Source organism: Protopterus annectens, chromosome 3.part0 (genome assembly GCF_019279795.1).
Source record: "Protopterus annectens isolate FY-2018-M chromosome 3.part0, PAN1.0, whole genome shotgun sequence".
In the NCBI taxonomy this organism is placed as follows: domain Eukaryota; kingdom Metazoa; phylum Chordata; order Ceratodontiformes; family Protopteridae; genus Protopterus; species Protopterus annectens.
Window position 1 is genome coordinate 1,668,114,020 of NC_056731.1, and position 19,313 is coordinate 1,668,133,332.

General features: G+C 43.7%; 1 protein-coding gene across 1 annotated transcript in view; it reads left to right on the top strand.

Annotated features, from left to right (window-relative positions):
* OXR1 (oxidation resistance 1) overlaps positions 1–19,313 on the top strand; it is a 4,227,902-nt gene that overhangs the window by 4,163,636 nt on the left and 44,953 nt on the right. Inside the window, exon 14 of the mRNA XM_044065706.1 lies at positions 2,887–2,960. Coding sequence (XP_043921641.1) covers positions 2,887–2,960 — 74 coding nt within the window. The remainder of the gene's footprint in view (positions 1–2,886; positions 2,961–19,313) is intronic.

Below are 19,313 nucleotides of genomic sequence, written 5' to 3' on the forward strand. Positions count from 1 at the left end.
ACATTCTGGCTGCTCTCTCAAATTGGCACTGCTGCCTGCACATGCTCACTATTTATATGCACGTGCCACATAGGAAATGCTTCATAAAGATACAGCACACACACTGTTCTACACTTAGTGAGCTATTGCACACGTGAGAAGAACCTAACAGTGGGTTGATTGCACTTTAAGAAATGAGATTCCCTTCAGACTGTGTGGCTACTGACTAGGTGACATGTTGGCTTGCATTGCTACTCAAGTTTAGTAATCCGATGGCCTGAGGAAAGAAGCTATTTCTGAATCTAGTCGTTTTGCAACGTATACTTCTGTAGTGCTTGCCTGAGGTTAAGCAGAAGAACAGTCCCTTTAACCATACTCACAGGAGCAAAACTATTCCAGGCAGGGTCAAGGCCCACTCTGTCAGGGATTTGGCTTAATCTGTGGCTTTTTGGAAAGGGTTGAATTCCAGAAATATTCAAGAAGCAGCAACTTGGTCCTCTGTACTTAACGTTTACAAGGCATTACAAACTTAATTGCTTCTCTATGTCTAGATCATGCTTTGCTAGCAACATACTCCAGGGGCTTCTGAACCCTTCCTGTTCCACCTCCCAAGTTTAATAAGCAAGGGGTAATCTAGCCATATGATAAGGGTACTGCAATAGTGATCAGTATAATTTTTCTTACGCAACTGTATTATGATACTTACCATAACAATAGATGTTTGAGTGATCACTGCTGCACTGGTTCCTCCCTCTCTCCATCCCTCTTATCTTTTTTATGTTATTATGTCAGGGTGTTAGATTCAGTCACCCTCTTTTTGTTGACATGAAAGCTTTGAAGGGCTTGGTACCCAGACCTGTCATTTTAGACAGCTCAGCTCAAGATGACTAAGTTTGGGTCCATGGAAGGTATATAGTAGGATGTAACCCATATAGCTAAGGCAACTGCAACAGTGATCATTAAAACATCTACTGTTATGGTAAGTTTACGTACCCAGCTGTGCTTTCCTCTTGCTCCTTGTGGGACATATCTACTCATAAGGAAGATTTGTGGTACTTGAGATCTTGTTTTTATTCAGCACCATGTCAGGCTTGGGCCCACCATTGTATTTGTCCCTCTCCTGAAGCCAACTTTAGTTGATATTTTCTTTGAAGCTTTGAGGTACCCTCCCTTTACTTTTGCTGCTTCCAGGAGGGCTGATACCCGGCAACATCCAACAGTATGTTAAAATGAGAAATTGCCTTAATCTAAGGTGATTTCTGTGTGCTTTTCATATTCCCTAATCCTTAGCATGGCTTGAAAATAGGTTCTGTCATGTTGCGCTTAGTGTCTGTCCAAATTCTAGGGCCCTCCAAGTGATGGGAACCTTGGCTGTTGTGTAGAACCTCCCTGCATCAGGGATTAGTGAAGATCTTTTTTTCAGCTATAACAGACTGCTATATTTCTGCAGCCCCACCTAAGCAGATGCTCAGTTTTTATTTATACTATAGATGTTAGCAGTGGAGATTTCCATTCAGAGATTTTGCTCCATCTTGTCTGGTTTTGACAGAATGAGTCCAACTAAATCATTATGGATTCCTTGCTGCGGGGCTTAAGTGGTAACTGTTGCTGTGTCTGCTGTCTTATTTTGAGTTAAGGCACATCTTTCATCTAGTCCATGGTGAGGAACATAATGGAGAGTTAGCACCCACCCCTTGAGGACTACATGCTGTCTTCTCATAGAAGACCTTTTTCTTTGGGAATTTTTAACACTTTGTCACAAGCTTGCTTATTTATCTGCTATAAGGTCCTTTTGCAGTATGGTTTGTGGCTTTTCAAGGGTAGTCTCTTATTAGTTGCTGTTTCTCTTTCAGGTTCCTCAGCTTTCCAGGACTGCTGGGGGAGTTTTACATTCCCTTTTCCCTCTACTGCCTTGATGAGACGTTCTTTCCTTCTGCAGGTCTTTCTTCTCCAGGTTCCATGCAGGGAGCAAGAACCAGGGGGAAAGTAATGGTACCCCTCACTCCTGAGGGTAGTACATTCTTTTTGGATGGTGGATGCTCTCCCAAAGACAATGAGTTTGAAGTTGGACAGATAATGTTCTCTTTGCCAGTATATATTCTACCTGTTGGCCTGAGCTGCAGTTTACTCCACTTCTCTTAGGAATAGCTAACTCCATTGTTTAGTAGGTCTTTCTTTGATTGGCTTGTTTGCTGTGGCCTTTTAGGTCTGAAGTACTCTCTTTCCCAGGTAGTTTGGCCATGACTATGGACCTGGCCTTCTGGTTAGGTCATTACTTAGCACTTAAACTTCCAGAGGGTCATGTTTTGATACTTAGGTTTGTTCCATTTAGATGATTTTACTGAGTGAGATTAAACCTAATGATGTCACTTTTTAAGGAGGGTTCTTGGTTTTAGGTATAATGGACACATTTTGTAAATCAAGTGATAACATACCAAGAGGGCCTGCCGTAAAGAGTCAGTAATAAACTCCCAATACCTCTTGTAGGTTAGTCATATATCTTATCTTGGCTAGACTTCTGGATTCCCTTTAAGTTGTGTGAGTGCTTAACTGGGGTGGGGGTGCAAATCTTCATTGTTCTCGATTTGTAGGTAGGTGCTCCTTAGTGGTAAGGGTGACCTGGTGGATGTGGAGTGTGGGTATACTTGTGTAGTCATCATCATCATTATAGGTAAGTGGCTATTTCTGAACATGGGAATTTTGAGGGGAAAGACCTGAATTTCTAATTGGAGAGGATAAATTCATCTGTGTGACTCAAGGAAGAGTCCCATTTGAAGATCAGCTGACGTGGTAAGAATATATCTGTTATATTTGTGTATTTTACTGCAGTTGCTATAGACTTTTTTAATGTTTAGTCACAGGATACCTTGAGGTACTGAGATTTATAAATTAACTTTTTTTTTAAAGGTTTTTAAGTGGACGGGTGATAATATGTTTTTTGTGAAAGGAGATACAGACTCTCTAGCATTTGGTGGTGGAGGGTAAGTACTCTTTCATTAGCTTTTTATCGAAATTAAACTTAAGCAATTAAATAGTGGCTTATATAATGTAGTTATAATTTAAAGTAACTTGTAGGACCTTGGCATGAAATTATGAAATATTGGTCTGAACAAAATGCCCTTGCACTTTAGCATAAAGTGGGCCTTGAGTGTAGGGACTCAGGTTTGACTGCATTTGACTTTTCTTCATGGTTGTTAATCTGTAAACTTTTGCCTAGCTTTATTTGAAATTACTTGATTGCTCATACTTTACAGTGAAACATCTGAGATGTGGCATCTTCCATGATGAAGTCTCCATTTGTAGGTCTGTTTTAAAGGCAGTTTGACACTTCTGCAGCAATGTTTTCATCACGGTAGTTCTCCTAAATTCCTGTATGTGAATTTTGTGTTGAGTGTGCCCTTCTCTGCCAGACCTGCTTATGTTAATGCCACCTCTGTACTGCTTTGTTTTCTTTTGTCGTAGTAAAGTTAAATTACAGCATTGTTCACATCCCAAGAAACACAAAGTAGCATCTGTAAATTAACTGTTTTCAATACCTGTTGCAAAGGAAGACTTAGTTTCAAATATTCCTTCTGGCTCCGTATGTACTGTTGAGTTTTGTGGTGTTGATGTCATTAAGGACTATTTTCATTTAAAGTCCCTACATTGCATCTGATTTAATTTGCAGTCTTAAAAAACCTTATCTGTTTTCTGGATGGATTCATTTACTTTATGGAGCAGCTATTAAAAAGAACTGTGTCCACTGCCTACCTTGACATTTCCTTAGGATTTGCTGAGTGATGACTTCCAGCTTTGACCTTTCAATGGGTCAGGTTCTTTCTGTCCAGGAATACAGTGTTCTGCTTGTACAACAGGTCTTTTTGAAGCTTTTAATTAGCATCTTATTCTGTGATAGTGAGATCTGTTTTCATCAGCAGTCAGTTTAATAAGAGGTTTGAGTTAGGTAACATTTTAGAGGTTTTGTAAAATATATTAATTCACCAACTTAAGCCATGGCAACAACTGTAGGTGTTAAGCTGGATCAGTAGGAATATGTTTGGAAATTTTCTAAATCTGGTAATTGTAACCATTAGGACTCTTTGACACAGTCCACTTGGAACTTAGAACATTCTTCTTCCTTCCCCTGGCTCCCATCATGTTTTATGGCTCCTGTCTGTCCTATTCTTTATCACTGCACATGAAATTCAGACACCCAGGAAGTTTTCTGAGGCTGCATGGCTTGAATTTATTAAGGTTATGTTGTCCTATCTCGCCTTCATTCTTGCTGGCTGGTTCGGTTCAGAACCTAGCATCTGTTCCAACTCTGCCTATTACTAAAGCTTGAGATATTCCACTGGAACGAGGCTATACGCTATCCCATCATGCTTGGGGAATATTAGCCAGATATCGTTTGCCGCTAAACTAGATCAGGTGCTTCCTACTAGGCTCCAGGCTAAGTAGAAAGATTTTTTTGTATTCTTGTTACTGATGAATTGCTTTTTTGGTATACCAGTTGATATTATCTAGTGTTAGTATAGTTTTGCTGTGAAAACTTGCTTTGACTTTGGCTATTTGTTTGCCTACAGGTCTTCGTCCCCGCTAGACCCTATTTTTTTTCCCTATCCCACGTTATCATATTCCTTTGTTGTTAACCCTTTCGTTTTTTACGCTGAGGAGTTTGTTAGAGAACTCCTTACTCAGCACGTTTAAGTTATAGGGCTTCCCCTCCCCTTGGCCGTTGTTTTTTTTTAATTTTTTTCAAGGAGTGTCGTTTTCTCCTCTTAACAGAGGAGATCGTCGTTTAAATTAGAGGCCTCTCCTCTGGTCCCTTATTCCCTTGCTGCTGTTCTCCTCCTCTTTAGTGTTTCCTTGTTAAAAAAAAAAAATAATTTTTTTTTATTTTTGTTGACCTTTCTTGTCAAGCCTTACTCTGTACCACCCACCGGTAAGGTCGTTAGCTAAAGTTGTTGGTTAGTGAAAGCCGTTAGTTAGATAAAGCTTTGTTGCATTATGTCAAAGGATACTAAAGAGGCAAAGCCTTCGGGCTTCAAAAAATGTGACAATTGTAATGAGAAAATGTCCCTGACAGATGGACACACTAGTTATGTTTACTGCTTGGGTGCGGACCATCTGGAGGAATCTTGCACTATTTGTCATGGTTTTAGTTCTAGGGTTTTACTAGAATGTAAAAAAATTATAGTTCAGGGTTTACTCAAGGTGCCCTTTTCAGAGGCAGTCAAAGGGAAACAGAGTTCCTCCAAATCGACCCCATTCACTGAGATCGGACAAGTCCTCCAAAAGAGCATCTTCCTCGACACCAGCTTCAGAGCCATTGTGGAAGCAGCCAAAGGAATCAACCTCGGACCTGAAGGCTTTCAGGCCCAAAAAGTCTATTTCATCGGTTCCACCTGTGCTTTCGGAATCGATAGAGATCCATAGGCTAAGTTGGTCCCCTGTCTTGGAGCCTGTCTCGTCGGTGCTACACTCAACTATTCTCCGATCAGCCAAGTCTTCAGTCCACTCCTCTCGATCTTCCAGGAGTTTATCAGATGATGACTAGGAGCGAGTGATAAGGAGGCTCCTTCGGACACTGGGGCTGGCCAAAATCCTTTCAAGCCCTCCCACTGTGGAGTCTGCTCCGACAGTCATTACCACTCCTGTACCAATTCCTCCTCCTCCAATCCAACTGATTGCTTCGGAGCAAAAGTGTTTGGAATCAATAGTAGTGGAACCGTTGGAGCCGAGACCTGTTCCAGGATCTTCAGCTCCAACTTCTGCTCTGACCTCTCAGCTCCAACTTCTGCTCTGACCTCATCAGTGCCATTGTCCAGCGATGGGTCTAGGAGCCGACGCTCCCCCGTCAGGTCCAGAGAGGAGAGTCGGATCGGGTAGGGTGTATTCAGGCCTACTGACTTGCATATTAAACCAACACCATCTTTTTCTTCAAGGCCTAAAACTCGAACCATGCCTAGAAAACCGCCCAGACCACATGGTCAGGCCTCTATGCCTAAAAGCAAATGATAAGAATGGCTGAAGACCTTATTACTTTAATCAGGGAAAGCCAACCTTCCCCCTCTAAGAGACCTAGGACTGAATTTGCTCCTGATACTTCTGATCAGGATTCTGAAATTTCTGTTTCCTCTGATGACCAGGATTTATCCTTACCTACCTATGAGGATTCTGATGCAGAGGACTCTATTTCCTCTGCTTCCCCTCCAGAGGATTTTTCTTTTGGTGAAACCTTGCATACTCTTAGGGAGCATTTTCGCTAGGAAAACCAGGATTACTCTGATTCTAAAAAGAGGCTTAGGAATTTCATATTCCTGTCCCAACACAGGCCTTTAGCTGTCCCCCCTGTACTGGACATTGTTGATGCCTTTTCGGAATTTAGCTTGGCCCCTGACTCTTTACCTCCTGCTCCCAGAAAACCTGATGGATATTACAGGGTTCCTGACTCTCACAAGTTCCTTTTTAAAAATCATACCGCGGATCCTGAGACCATTTCACAAGGACCCAAGGGCATTAAGGCTACTACTGCCAAAAACCCTACTCCCTCTGATAGGGATTCCAGGGCGCTGGATAGATGTGGTAAGAAGGTATACACTTCTGCAATCTTGACCATTAGGGCCTTAAACTGCCAGTTTCGTATGTTAAAGTATCAGCTGCATATTATTGGATTGCTTAAACGGAAAATGATGTTGATTCCTGACTGTGCTGAAAATAAGGATTTACAGGATTTAATGCATTCTGCTGGACAAGTTGGAAAACATACTTTGCAATGTGGTTTTGATTCACTAGAAGCATCTTGCAGGGTTGTTGTCACTGGGTCTGTACTTAGAAGGCATGCTTGGCATAAGGAGCAATCTTTGCCAGATCATGTTAAAGCTAAATTGCTGGATGCTCCCTTAAATCAGGACCACCTGTTTGGCAACAAAGCAGAAGTAGTACTTAAAAAGATGTAGGAAAAAGCAAAATCTATGCAAACTGTTAAAGATTTCCTACAGGTACAGCCTCCAAGATTTAGTAGGCATTGGCCCTCTAAGAATTGGTCCTTTCCTGCTTCTTCCAGGCTTTCTCAGCCCAAACCCAGAACCAGCAAAACATCCAGGCTTTATTCCCAATGTACGCACAGGACTAAGCAGTGGGGGGCTCCCACTTCTAAATCTGGGAGTAGTAAGACTCCCCCCTATGGTAAACTGTGTCTCAGTGACTTAACTTTAAAACCTCCAAGCCCTTCTCAACTGACTGCTCCTTTAGGAGGAAAGATTGCTCTGCAGACAAAAAACTGGGAACTAATTACCCAGGACAAATGGGTTTTAAATAAAGTTTCCCAAGGATACAGATTTCACTTCCACACATTACCAACCCCAACAGTTGGCCAGATCTACCCCAAATCAGTGGGCAGAGGCTCAAAAGCAAGTACTCTCTCTCAAGCATAAGGGCTATTCAACCTGTACCAGAAGAGGGAAAGGGACAAGGTTTCTACACAAGATTTTTCCTGGTACCCAGAAAAGGCAACTCATGGTGTCCTATCCTGGACCTTTCTATCCTAAACACCTTTTTGGTGATCCCAAAATTCAAGATGCTAACTCTTCACCAGTTGCTTCCTATGCTAGGCGAGGATGCCTGGTTGGCACCACTGGATTTAAAGGAAGCCTACCTGCACATCCCAATCAGGGAATCTTGCAGAAGATACCTATGCTTCAAAGCAGGCTACATGCGCCATCAGTTCTCTGCAGTGCTGTTTGGCTTATCTACTGCGCCCAGGGTATTCACAAAATGCTAGCTCCAGTCATTGCATTTTGCAGGCAAAGAAATATTCAAATATACCCATACCTGGACAATTGTTTAATTCAGGCAGAAAGCCAGGACGTACTTTTGAATCATCTGGTGTTTGTACAAAAGGTGCTAACTTGTCTGAGGTACACCATAAAAGAAAAGAAATCACATCTTGTACCCTGTCAACAACTTATATTCCTGGGAGCAAGCTTGAACACAACTTCCCAGATGGCTTTCCTCACACCAGAGAAACAAATTCATTTGACAGCTTACTTCAAACTAATGGCCACAAAAACCCTGCTATCTGCAAGGCAAATACTGCAAGCCTTGGGGTTCATGGTCTCCTACATTTTCCTAATTCCATATGCAAGACTGCATATGAGGAAACTACAGTGGTACCTAAAAAGTCTATGGTGTCAACATTCTCAGGATCTAGAAGCAATGATTCCTATCATACCTTGCCTACAGTTAGACTCCCTTTGGTGGGCAGAGGCCTGCCACCAAAACAAGGGACTACCATTCACTCTACCCCCTGCTGCCCAAACCCTAACAGCAGACACATCAGACTATGCATTGGGGGCTCACCTGGCAGGGAAGTGCATTCAGGGCAAATGGAACCCAAGTCAAATGCACCTGCATATCAATCAAAAAGAAATGTTGGCTGTACAGAAAGCTCTGACAGCCTTTAAGGACCACATTCTTCCAGGACAATTAATGGTAAGGACGGACAACACCACTGTTATGTGGTACATAGACAAGCAGGGGAGGACCCATTCATACCCCCCTCTGCAGACTAGCCATGGCTCTGTGGAACACCGCCTTGAGCTACCAAGTGCATCTATAGGCTCAATTCCTGCCAGGAAAGCTAAATACACTGGCAGACGAACTAAGCAGAAATCTCATGGACCCACATGAATGGAAACTGGAACCAATGATTTTCAACATGTTGATAAACAAATGGGGGAGTCCAGATATAGACCTATTTGCCTCCCCCCAGAACTACCAATTGGACAAATTCTGCACAAGGACTCCCACAAACAAGCTTGGAAAGTGGATGCCCTGTCCTTCAACTGGAAAGAATCTATCAGTTTATGCCTTTCCTCCTCTGCCTCTCCTTTCCAAAGTACTACTAAAGATCAAACAGGACAAACCAAGAATGATACTGATTGCAACAGACTGGCCACGCCAACACTGGTACCCCCTCTTGCACAGTGTCACTGCTGGCACCATAGCACCTGCCTCAGACCCCTACCCTGCTGTCCCAGCAGGAGGGCCAGATTCTGCATCCTCAACTTCAAACCCTGGACCTGGCAGCCTGGCTAATTACTTGATCTCTCAGTTACCATCCCTCAGCAAACAAGTGTTGGATGTCATTTTGGAGGCAAGGAGGCCTAGTACTAGAAAATCTTATGCTCAAAAATGGAAAAGATTCTGTTCTTGGAACCAGACTCAAGGGATGGGCACAGCAGCGCCCAATTTACCTCAGATTATTTAATACTTAACTGAGATGCTTCACAAGGGCCTTTTTTTCCTCCCATCAAAATTCATGCCTCAGCCATTTCAACTCATTCAAACACAGAATCACCCCTATTCTCTCATCCACTGCTCCAGTAGTTCCTCAGAGGAGCCAAAAACTTAAGACCACCCAGGAAAGGCCCAACTCCAGCCTGGGACCTTAACTTTGTATTGGAAAAGCTCATGCTACCTCCTTTTGAGCCAGCTGCAAGTGCAGAGTTAAAATTCCTTTCTTGGAAAACAGCCTTCCTTTTAGCAATCACTTTAGCAAGAAGGGTATCTGAATTACAGGCCCTTATGGCAGTGGAGCCTTTTATCATCTTTCATGCGGACAGGGTGTCCCTCAGGACCAACCCTCCTTCATGCCCAAGGTAGTATCCAGTGTGGCTCTTAATCAGTCCATTCATTTTCCAACCTTCTTTTCTAATTCACAGAAGAAAGGGGAATTGTTACTGCACTCCTTAGATGTGCACAGACAACTTAGATTTTACTTGGACAGGACTAAACCTGAAAGGAAATCTGATCAACTGCTGGTGGCATTTGCTGCAGGGGCCGAGGGGAAGGCCATTTCAAAGCAAACCATTTCTAATTGGATAGGCCATTGCATTCATTTCTGCTGTAAGCCCCATGAAAAACCTTTCCCACAGGGGATAAGACCACACTCAACCAGGGCTGCATCTACCTCTGCAGCCTTTCTCAGAGGTGTCCCTACCAGGGACATCCTAGAAGCTGCTACCTGGAGTTCTGTACATATTTTCACCAAGCATTACCATCTGCCTTTTTTCTCTAAATCCAGAGTTGGTTTTGCCACTGCAGTCTTGCAGGGCCTTATAGCTGGTCCTAATGCTATCTAAATTCCTCCTCCCATCCTTAGCTTTGGGAATCTACCCAAATATGATGACTGCAACAGTGAAACGGAGAAAGAAAGTACAGTTGTGTACACTTACCATAAATGTAGGTGTTCAAGTGTATTCACTGTTGCAGTCCTGGTTACCCTCCCTCCAGCCCCCTGACTTCTTTTGGCTATACCTCTATTCTCCTTCACTATGCTTAAAAGCTTTTTGGTGTATTTGCTTTTTTGTTGGAGATATAACCTTGCATATATATATATTTAATTGCTTCCCATTATGGGGGGCATCTGACATCTGGGCCAAGAAAAACTGATGTAATGACGTCGGCTGCATGCTTTATACCCCTGAACTTCCTGACATCATGGAAGATGAGACAGCAACCAACGCAGGACCCAAGACTTTGATAATCAGGCTGACTGAGGGCTACTGCAAGCAGATATCCCAAATGTGGTGACTGCAACAGTGAATACACTCAGACATCTACATTTATGCTAAGTGTACACAACAGTACTTTCTTTCTCCATTTCCCTCCACTGTTCAGCATGTAGCCTTCACACTGTTCCATCCAGATGGCACCATGCTAAAATCACTTTTCATGTTCTGCCTTTGAGATGGGTGTGTTATGCCTAGCAGCGGGTCCTCCCACTGTCTTTACTGTGTAGGGGGGGAAGTAGTTCTCTAGGTGGCGTCAGTATGTTAGGGTGATCATCATCATCATCTTTCAGCTGTTCCTGTTAGGGGTCGCCACAGCGGAGCATCTGTTTCCATTTCTTCCTGTCCTCTGCATCTTGCTCTGTCACACCAACCACCTGCATGTCCTCTCTCACCACATCCATAAACCTTATCTTAGGCCTTCCTCTTTTCCTGTTATCTGGTAGCTTCATCCTTAGCATCTTTTTTCCAATATACTCAGCATCCCTCCTCAGCACATGTCCAAACCAGCGTAATCTTGCCTCTCTGGCTTTGTCTCCAAACTTTCCAACCTGGGCTGATCCTCTAATATACTTATTCCTAATCCTGTCCACCCTCGTCACAGCCAGTGCAAATCTTAACTTCTTTAACTCTGCCACATCCAGCTCTAACTTCAATGCCACTGTCTCCAACCCATATAACATAGCTGGTCTCACTACCCTGTTGTACACCCTCCCTTTCACTCTTACTGGTACTCGTCTGTCACAAATCACTCCACTCACTCTTCTCCACCCACTCCATCCTGCCTGTACTCGCTTCTTCACCTCTGTTCCACACTCACCATTACTCTGAACTATTGATCCCAAGTATTTAAACTCATCCACATTCGCTGTCTCTACTCCTTGCATCCTCACCATTCTTCTATCCTCCCTGTCATTCACACACACATATTCTGTCTTAGTCCTGCTGACCTTCATTCCTCTTCTCTCTAGAGCATATCTCCATCTCTCCAGGGTCACTTCCACCTGTTCCCTACTCTCACTACAGATCACAATGTCATCTGCAAACATCATAGTCCACGGGGACTCCTGTCTGATCTCGTCTGTCAACCTGTCCATCATCACCATTAGGGTATTTTATTCAATTGCTAGGAAGAGGCATGGAGGAAACATTCTAACTTACGAAGTTGGTAGTTTCATATTAAAACGTCCCCAGGCTATCTAGATATTTTTTTAAGCTCTAGTTGTCATTTTCCTTTATTTTTTATACATTGGTGTCTTACAGTTCTGCATTCAAAGTCAGTCTGTTCCTTTTATTTGTTTTGGAATTGTTTTCTTGTCAGAATAGATGTTTGCTTAGTCATCATCCCATCTGCACTGTTTTGAAGTGTATTTTTCCTATATTTTATCAGTTACATTTCTTCTCCCCAACCCCTTCTTGCTACAGGTATTTGTAACTTTGGAAAGAAAAGTTATTTAGGGCCTTTACTGGTGTTCATCATTTGATCACTGCTAAATAAGTTATATTCTATGAATGTAACAGCCAGTCAGCTTCCAAAGCTACTTTCCATGAGCCCAAATCAATAATAACCTTGAGCAGAACTGAAGAAGAGAGATTTGGTAACCAAACACTTCAGATTTCCTGCCTCCATAGAAAAGCTCCTGTTGTAGGCTTTTGAGGATTGATGGCCAGCTAGCACTTTTCCAATGCTGAGCAGATTCCTTTCTGGGAGCAAAACACTTCCATGTTTCATTTTTATCACAGAAAGTCAACTTTTTCTGTGAATTTTCTTTTTAACCTAAGAAAAAGTGTTTTTGTAAATTGTCGTATGGGTTTTAGTAACCTTTTTGCTTGTGCATTACTTTTTTGTGAGGAAAAAAGTTGCTCTGATGGTCTTCCATCGGTTCTTCAGTGGTTGGGTCTCCAACTTCAGTCACTCTAGACTTTGGATGCATAGCTCAGGCTTCTTCCCTTATCCATAATCCTTCTGCCCCTGAAGATTCCCCAGATGCTGTTTGCCACTCATTTGATGCAGACGTGGTCTCCACTGCTCAGTCTTGCCTTAGTTAAGTACTGATCTTTTGTCAATTTTTTGTACACCTTTGAGGTTTTTTGACTTTTATATTCGTGTTGTCACCCCCTTACCTTATTGTTGGCTACCAACTTAGTTTGTTCTCTCTCTTTCTCTCGCTCTTTCTGTTGATAGATTTGCCTAGTAATGTAGTGTTGTTTAGGTCTTAGGGTTTTTAGTAGTCATTGTAATTTGTAGGGTGAATATTTAGCTTTTTGGTTCTTTCATTTTATTTAGTGTTTGTGTTGACTGGGAGTTTTTTTCTTGTAGAATGTCCGACAAACCATAAGACTTTATAAAAAATGTGTGGCCTGTGACCACAAGATACCAAATATGGACTCGCTCACCAACTGTGTATATAGTCTTGGAGCTGCTCACTTGGACGAACGATGCTCCATCTGCACTGCTTTTGGCTTTGTGCAATTACAGAGTGCAGTAACAAACTCTTTCTGAAGGGACTTCTCCCTGCCCCTGCGGGAGATTGTCTCTTGCTTATTCTCTCCTGCATCAGGAGCTTCCCCTCTCTCAAGAAGCCATTTGACATGCACAAGTAGTGATAGACTGAAGGAGAAGGCTGAAGAATTCAGAAAGCATTCTCCATTTTTTTCTCATCTGTTTCTTTGGTTCCAGCTCCAGAAATTCTGAAATCTTTGGATCTGACCGACTTCTCTGAGCCAATAGTTGCCAGATGCAATACACCACGGCTTCCAAAGCCCATTTCCTGCAAAGCTGATTCTCCTTTCTTTGAGAAGACCTTTCACAGGTCTTCCTAGCCTTAATCCACAGCTTCTTCATTTCAGTCTACCAGAAGCCTTTCTGAAGTAGACAGGGATAGGATGATGAGGAAGTTCTTCAGGACCCAAATTAATTCGGGGGTTCTCCTAGCTTCGGCCACTGTTGGAACCATAAACTTGAGTCCCTCCCTTCATTCTATTATTGCTGCTACCCTGATCTGTCTTCTGGGTTTGGGAACTGTGGATCCAAGTTCTCCCTAGGGCTTATCCACGTCAGATCCAAAGACCTGGTTGATATCTACTCCATGGCTTCTCTGATTGATCTTTCCAGTTCCAAGTGGATATCCTGAAGGATCTTTGAGCAGAAGTTTTGGTGCCAAATCCGGGGGGGATGGAGTTGACTTTATTTTTGGAGCCATCCTTTACTCTGTGAGCCTCAGTACTAGACAGCTGTGCTCTGATGCCAAGTTTGGAGCCTGGCTGAGTGTGATACCAGGGTTAACTTGGAGTGGCAGATTTCAGATCTTTCTAGGATGGTTTCCGGTTCACCTTTGGCTTAAGAATTCAAGGCTGTTAGAGCGCTGTCCCTGTCTGAGTGAGTGAACTTCTCTTCTTCTCTCTGCACCGTCCATCCCCCATCAGGTGCCCTTGGGTCCTGTCCCATCTCATCCTATTCCACTGGGGCAGCCGGCCCCATCGAGCCTTGAGATAGTCTATCTTCAAGACTTCCATTACTCTTCTGAGTCCTTGCCAGAACATCGCATCGTAGAGGTTTCCCATAAGCATGCATGCAAGAGGAGACTCATTGACTCCCCTCAGGCATTATTCATGAAGCCAGTGACTTTGAGAATGTGGATTTCTTGTTCAGGGAGATCCTCCAACATTTGAGAGTAGTTGGTGGTCCTCCAAAGCCCCATCCTGAAGGTTTTTTTTTTTTTTTTTTTTTGCGGCCTTTGGGTCCAGCCCAGCTACTTCTTGGGTGGTCCTTCCTGCTGATGAGATGGTTGACCTTATCTCATAGTGGGCATGGAAGAAAACTAGATGTTGCTCAACCAATTCCATATAAATTCTTAGTATCACCCAAAGATTGCCTACATTGGAGCAAGGGACCCACTGTCAATTCCATGGTGGTGGCAGTGGCCACCAAAAAGGAGCTTGCTGAAGAAAGCTGTTCTGTCCAGCCATCCCCCTAACAGAATTTGTAGGGCTGGAAAGATTTGAGAAGTGAGTATACATTTTAGCAACCCATCGCACTGAGAGTACTGAACTACCTGACACACATGAACACGATTCTAGAGGGATTTGACAAAGGGCTCTCCAAATCTTTCTCGGGGCCCATCTCTGCAGAGGACATGAAAACTGTGGGCTCACAGCTGACCATCCTCTAGTCCATTTCAAATATGTTGTGCCTGATTTCTAACACTACTGAGGGTGCCTTGAGAGCGAGAGTAGTTAGGCACTGACACAACCTCAAGGAGGAATACCTTGTGTGACTTTGTGGAACTATTTAAGATGTCCTTTGTCAATGCTCCTTATGATGGCTCAACACTGTTTGAGCCTAAAGTCAAAGACACGCTGTCCAGAAGTGAACAAGATGGGAAATCACTTTCTGCTGTAAGAATACTATTCTCTAGCTCTCCCCAGAGGTCTATTTGTGCAAGAAAGGGGAGGAAACTGTGGTTTCAAAAGTCCCAAAGGTTCTCTCCTGAAACTTTTGGGGATACCCATGGGGCAGAGGGGGTAATTATTATGGTGGACATCATCCTTGCAACAGAGGCAGCCCACAAAATCAAGGCTTCAGAGGGACATTTTGTGAGGGTCCTTACTAGCTCTCCTGAACAGTTGCCCAGCTGCCACACACTGGAGGTAGTAGGGGTGCTTATCCCATCAACCCAAGGCCAGGATGTGCCCCCCCCCCCCACAGTCAAGGAAGCTCCCCAACATTTCACCCTCTCAATGAAAAACAGCAGTTCTAGGAATAAAAAAACTGCTGAACAAGCTTGTCATCAAGGCGGTCCCATCAGATGAACGTGGATCAGGAACTAACGCAAGATTCTTTTTGATGCCAAAAAAGAATGGGGACCTTAGGCCGATTTTGGACCTCAGCCATCTCTATCAATATAGCAGACAGATGAAGTTCATATGGTTATGGTACAGTCCATTTTCCTGTTGGAAAAATGCAACTGGATGCAGTCGACAGAATTTTAGGATGAATGCTGCCACATAAAGATAGACAGGCGCTCCAAACATTTTCTATGCTTCTGGCTGGGAGCCAGTAATTTCCAGTTCAGGGCCCTGCCTTTGGTCTCACCACAGTCTTCATTGTTCACCAAGCTTATGGCATCAGTTACAGCTGATCTCAGACTGCAAGCGTTCTGATTGTTCCCATATCTGAAAGACTTCCTTCACGGAATCTTTTCATCCACATCAAGGACTCCTTGCTCCATCTTTGCACTCAACTGGGCATTACATTGAGTGCTGCAGGTCCAATTTTCTCTCTGTTTAGACAAAAGAATTTATAGGAGCTTAACTGGATGCAAAGAGACAGATAGCAAGACTTCCAGAGAGTAGGTTGGCCACCCTCCACAAACAGGCATTAGCAGTTCTTTCCTATCAGAAACCACCAAGCAAGACTGATTGTATCTTCTAGGATGTTTGGCTGCTTCCATTACCCTGGTTCCTCTAGCCAGATGTGACGTGAGAGTTCTTCAGTGGGCACTTTCACTGCAGTGGTCCATCAGACGTTAACCCCTGAATTTCCAAGTACTTCTCTGCAGAATCCACATGCACTGGTGGCTTGAGTCCCCAAAGCCCCCTCCCCCCAAGGTTGCCCCAGTGTTCCTTCTGCTCCTCCCCAGGTTGTGCTGACTATGAACACCTCCCAACTTTGGTGGGGACAGTTCATAGGACAGACTGTCCAAGACATGTCTGCCCCTTCAGAGGCCTGCTTTTCATATCAACATGACGGTGTTGAGGGCAACCCTGCTAGCATTACAGGGCTTCCATGACTCCCTCTCTGTAAGAGTTATAGTGAAATCCATTCAGGTGGACAACATGTTGGCAGTCTGGTACATCAGCAAGTGGGGGGAACGTGCTCTTACCTGCTTTGTCAAGAGGCAGTGAGACTTTGGCAATGGGCAAGATCTCCCAACCACTTTCTGGTAGTAGTGCACATCCTAGGGAAATCGTGTTCTAGCTGATAGGTTGAGCAAGTCTGTCTTTCTGCCTCATGAGTGGTCCTCCAGTCTGAAGGTGGCAGTGCAGATTTTTTGCTGCTGAGATTGACCATGTTGTAGGTACTTTGCCCTGGATCCCCAAGAAAGGGGAGTCACAGAGGGATGCTCTGACCCATATTTGGCTCACAGTTTTTTCACCCTTTTGTGTGTGTTGCAATAGTGGATAATCACTATTAGTATTCACTCCCCCCTGTATCAAGATTTTTTTCTCTTTAGTTAGATCTTAGTATTAGGTTAGTTGTTAGTGTGTGCGTGTCTCACTTTCATAGTTGTAGCCTTGTGTAGCTTTTAAGATTTTTATAAATATTAGGATAGTGGATTATTTACTTCTGCATCCCAGGCTACATGCTAAATGAGCTGCCATTCTGATCCCCCCCCACCTCACCCCCACACACACACACCAAACCAGTTTATAAGAAGTAGATGTGCAAGTGGTAGCACTTAAATTCTGGAGAAGAATCTTTCAGAGAAGAGACAGACTTGGATGAATGTTAAGGCTTCCCCAGATTCCCCTCTGAAGACATCACCTTCATTGAGATCCTCGAATTAATGAAGCCGAGAAGGGGGATGGTCCACTGATAACCCTTCTCCAAATAAGTCTGCTTTCCTGGAAGTCATTTTTTTCTGACTCAGCTTTATCCTGGGTAGTACCACCCATTGACCCACTAATTGAGTTGATGACTCAACAGATGTGAAGGACCTTGACATAGTGGATCCCATCCTCAAGAAACCTGAGGATTTTAGCAGCACCTAAAGATTGAAAACACTGGTGCAAATATCCAATGGTGGATGCAATGGTGGTAATGGCAGCCACAAAAAAGGAACTATCAGAGGGAAGTTCTTTGGTCCATCCCCTCTAACAGGAAGTAAAGGTCTATGGACAGGTTTGGGAAATGGATGTACGTCCGCAACGTTTGCACTTAACAGCATTGAATTATTTAGCCCATGTCACCAGGTTTCAGAGAGACCTGACCAGACAGATTTCCAAGCCTCTCTTGGGTAACCTGCCTGCAGATGTTCTACCATCCTACTTCCTATGTAGCAGTGAATGCTACTGCTTTCTAATGCAGCTGATGGTACAGCTAGAGCAGCAGTCACTGGGCATCACCATCCGTCAGCACACCTTGATGTGTGTCTTCGATTTTGTGGAAGGCTTTAATACTTCTTTCGTTAATGTCCCTTTTGATGGCTCCACCTTATTTGGTCCAAAAGTAAAAGACTCACTAAACAGGAGTTGTCAAGATGGTAAGACTCTCTCTGCAGTGGGAATCTGTTTTTCCACCCCTCAGAGAGCCTATACTAGGAATCAGCCTGCTGGAAAGACCTTCTCATGGCAGAGGAGGAGGCAACAATAATGGATGTCTCCCTAGAGGCAGAGGTGGACTGCATAACCAAGGCTTTTGTGTTCCATTTACCAAAAAGTCCTTCCAGCACCCTGAAAGGTATGCCTGACTGCTGCACTCCACTCTTGAGGCAGTTGGGGAGGGGGTGTATATCTCTGCACCCAGAAGCCTGGCAAAGTATAACTACAGATTCTTGGGTGCTAAACATAATTTCCAGGGGCAACTCCATACCATTTTTCCTTCCTGCTATCCAGAGGAAAGTTCTCTGTTTCACCCAGTCATTGGGAACTCGCAGCAGCAAAAATTTCCAAACTGCTAGAAAAGAGTCATCCAGCTGGTCCCCAAAAACCATTTAGAGTCTGGAGTCTACTCAAGGTTCTTTTTAGTACCCAAGAAAACAGGGGACCCACAGTCCCATCTTGGACTGGAGTCATTTAAATCAATATGTTAGACAAAATTCTGGATGGTCACACTTCAGTACTGAGGAAGGACAGTTGGATATGCTCCACAGATCTCAAGAATGGCTGCCATCATGTGAAGGTAGAGAAGCATTTGAGGAGGTTCCTGTGTTTCCAGCTGGTAGCCAGTCATTGTTAATTTAGCTCCCTGCCATTCTGTCTCACCACAGTCCCCAGGGTGTTCACCAAGGTGATGGAAGTGGTGGCAGCGCATATTTGCCTGATAAGGATCCATGTTTTCCCTTAACGTCGACAATTGGCTCCTAACAGCTATGTCCACTGGTCATTGCATCATTGGGACCTTCTTCTCCATGTGATGCAAGACCCTAGGGATCACAATCAACCTCACAACCCCTGTTCAACAAATATATTTTGTAAAATGCCACCTGGATTCAAATTTACAGATCACTAGGCTTTACCACTCCAGAGTACTCTCCCTACACCTCACAACTACTCCGGTTCTTCACCACCCATCTCCTCCAGTGAGATTAATTCTCTCTGTATTGGGCATAATGGTGTCTACAATCCTAATGATGCCATTAGCCAGATTTTACATGAATGCTTCAGTGGAACCTAGTGGTGCAATGGTCCCAAATGTATCATCCACTTCATGCCAAAATTCAGCTCACTCAAATTTGTAGGCAACACATATCCAGGTGAATGACATCTCCTTCAGTGACACTAAGACGTCCATTCCTTAAGGATTCCCCTGTGGCTGTAGTAACCACAGACACATCCCTTCTGTGGTGGAGGTGGCATTTTGAAAGGAAGATGGTCCAAAGAACGTGGTCTCATGCTGAGGTCAACCTTCTCATCACTGTATTGGAGGTGAGACAGTCGTCCTAGCATTGCAAGCATTTCAGGATGTTCTTCCCAGGGGTGTAATATCTGTACAGATAGACAATATATCACTTGTTTGGTACACCAGCAAACCATGGAGGAATACAATGCTAGCCC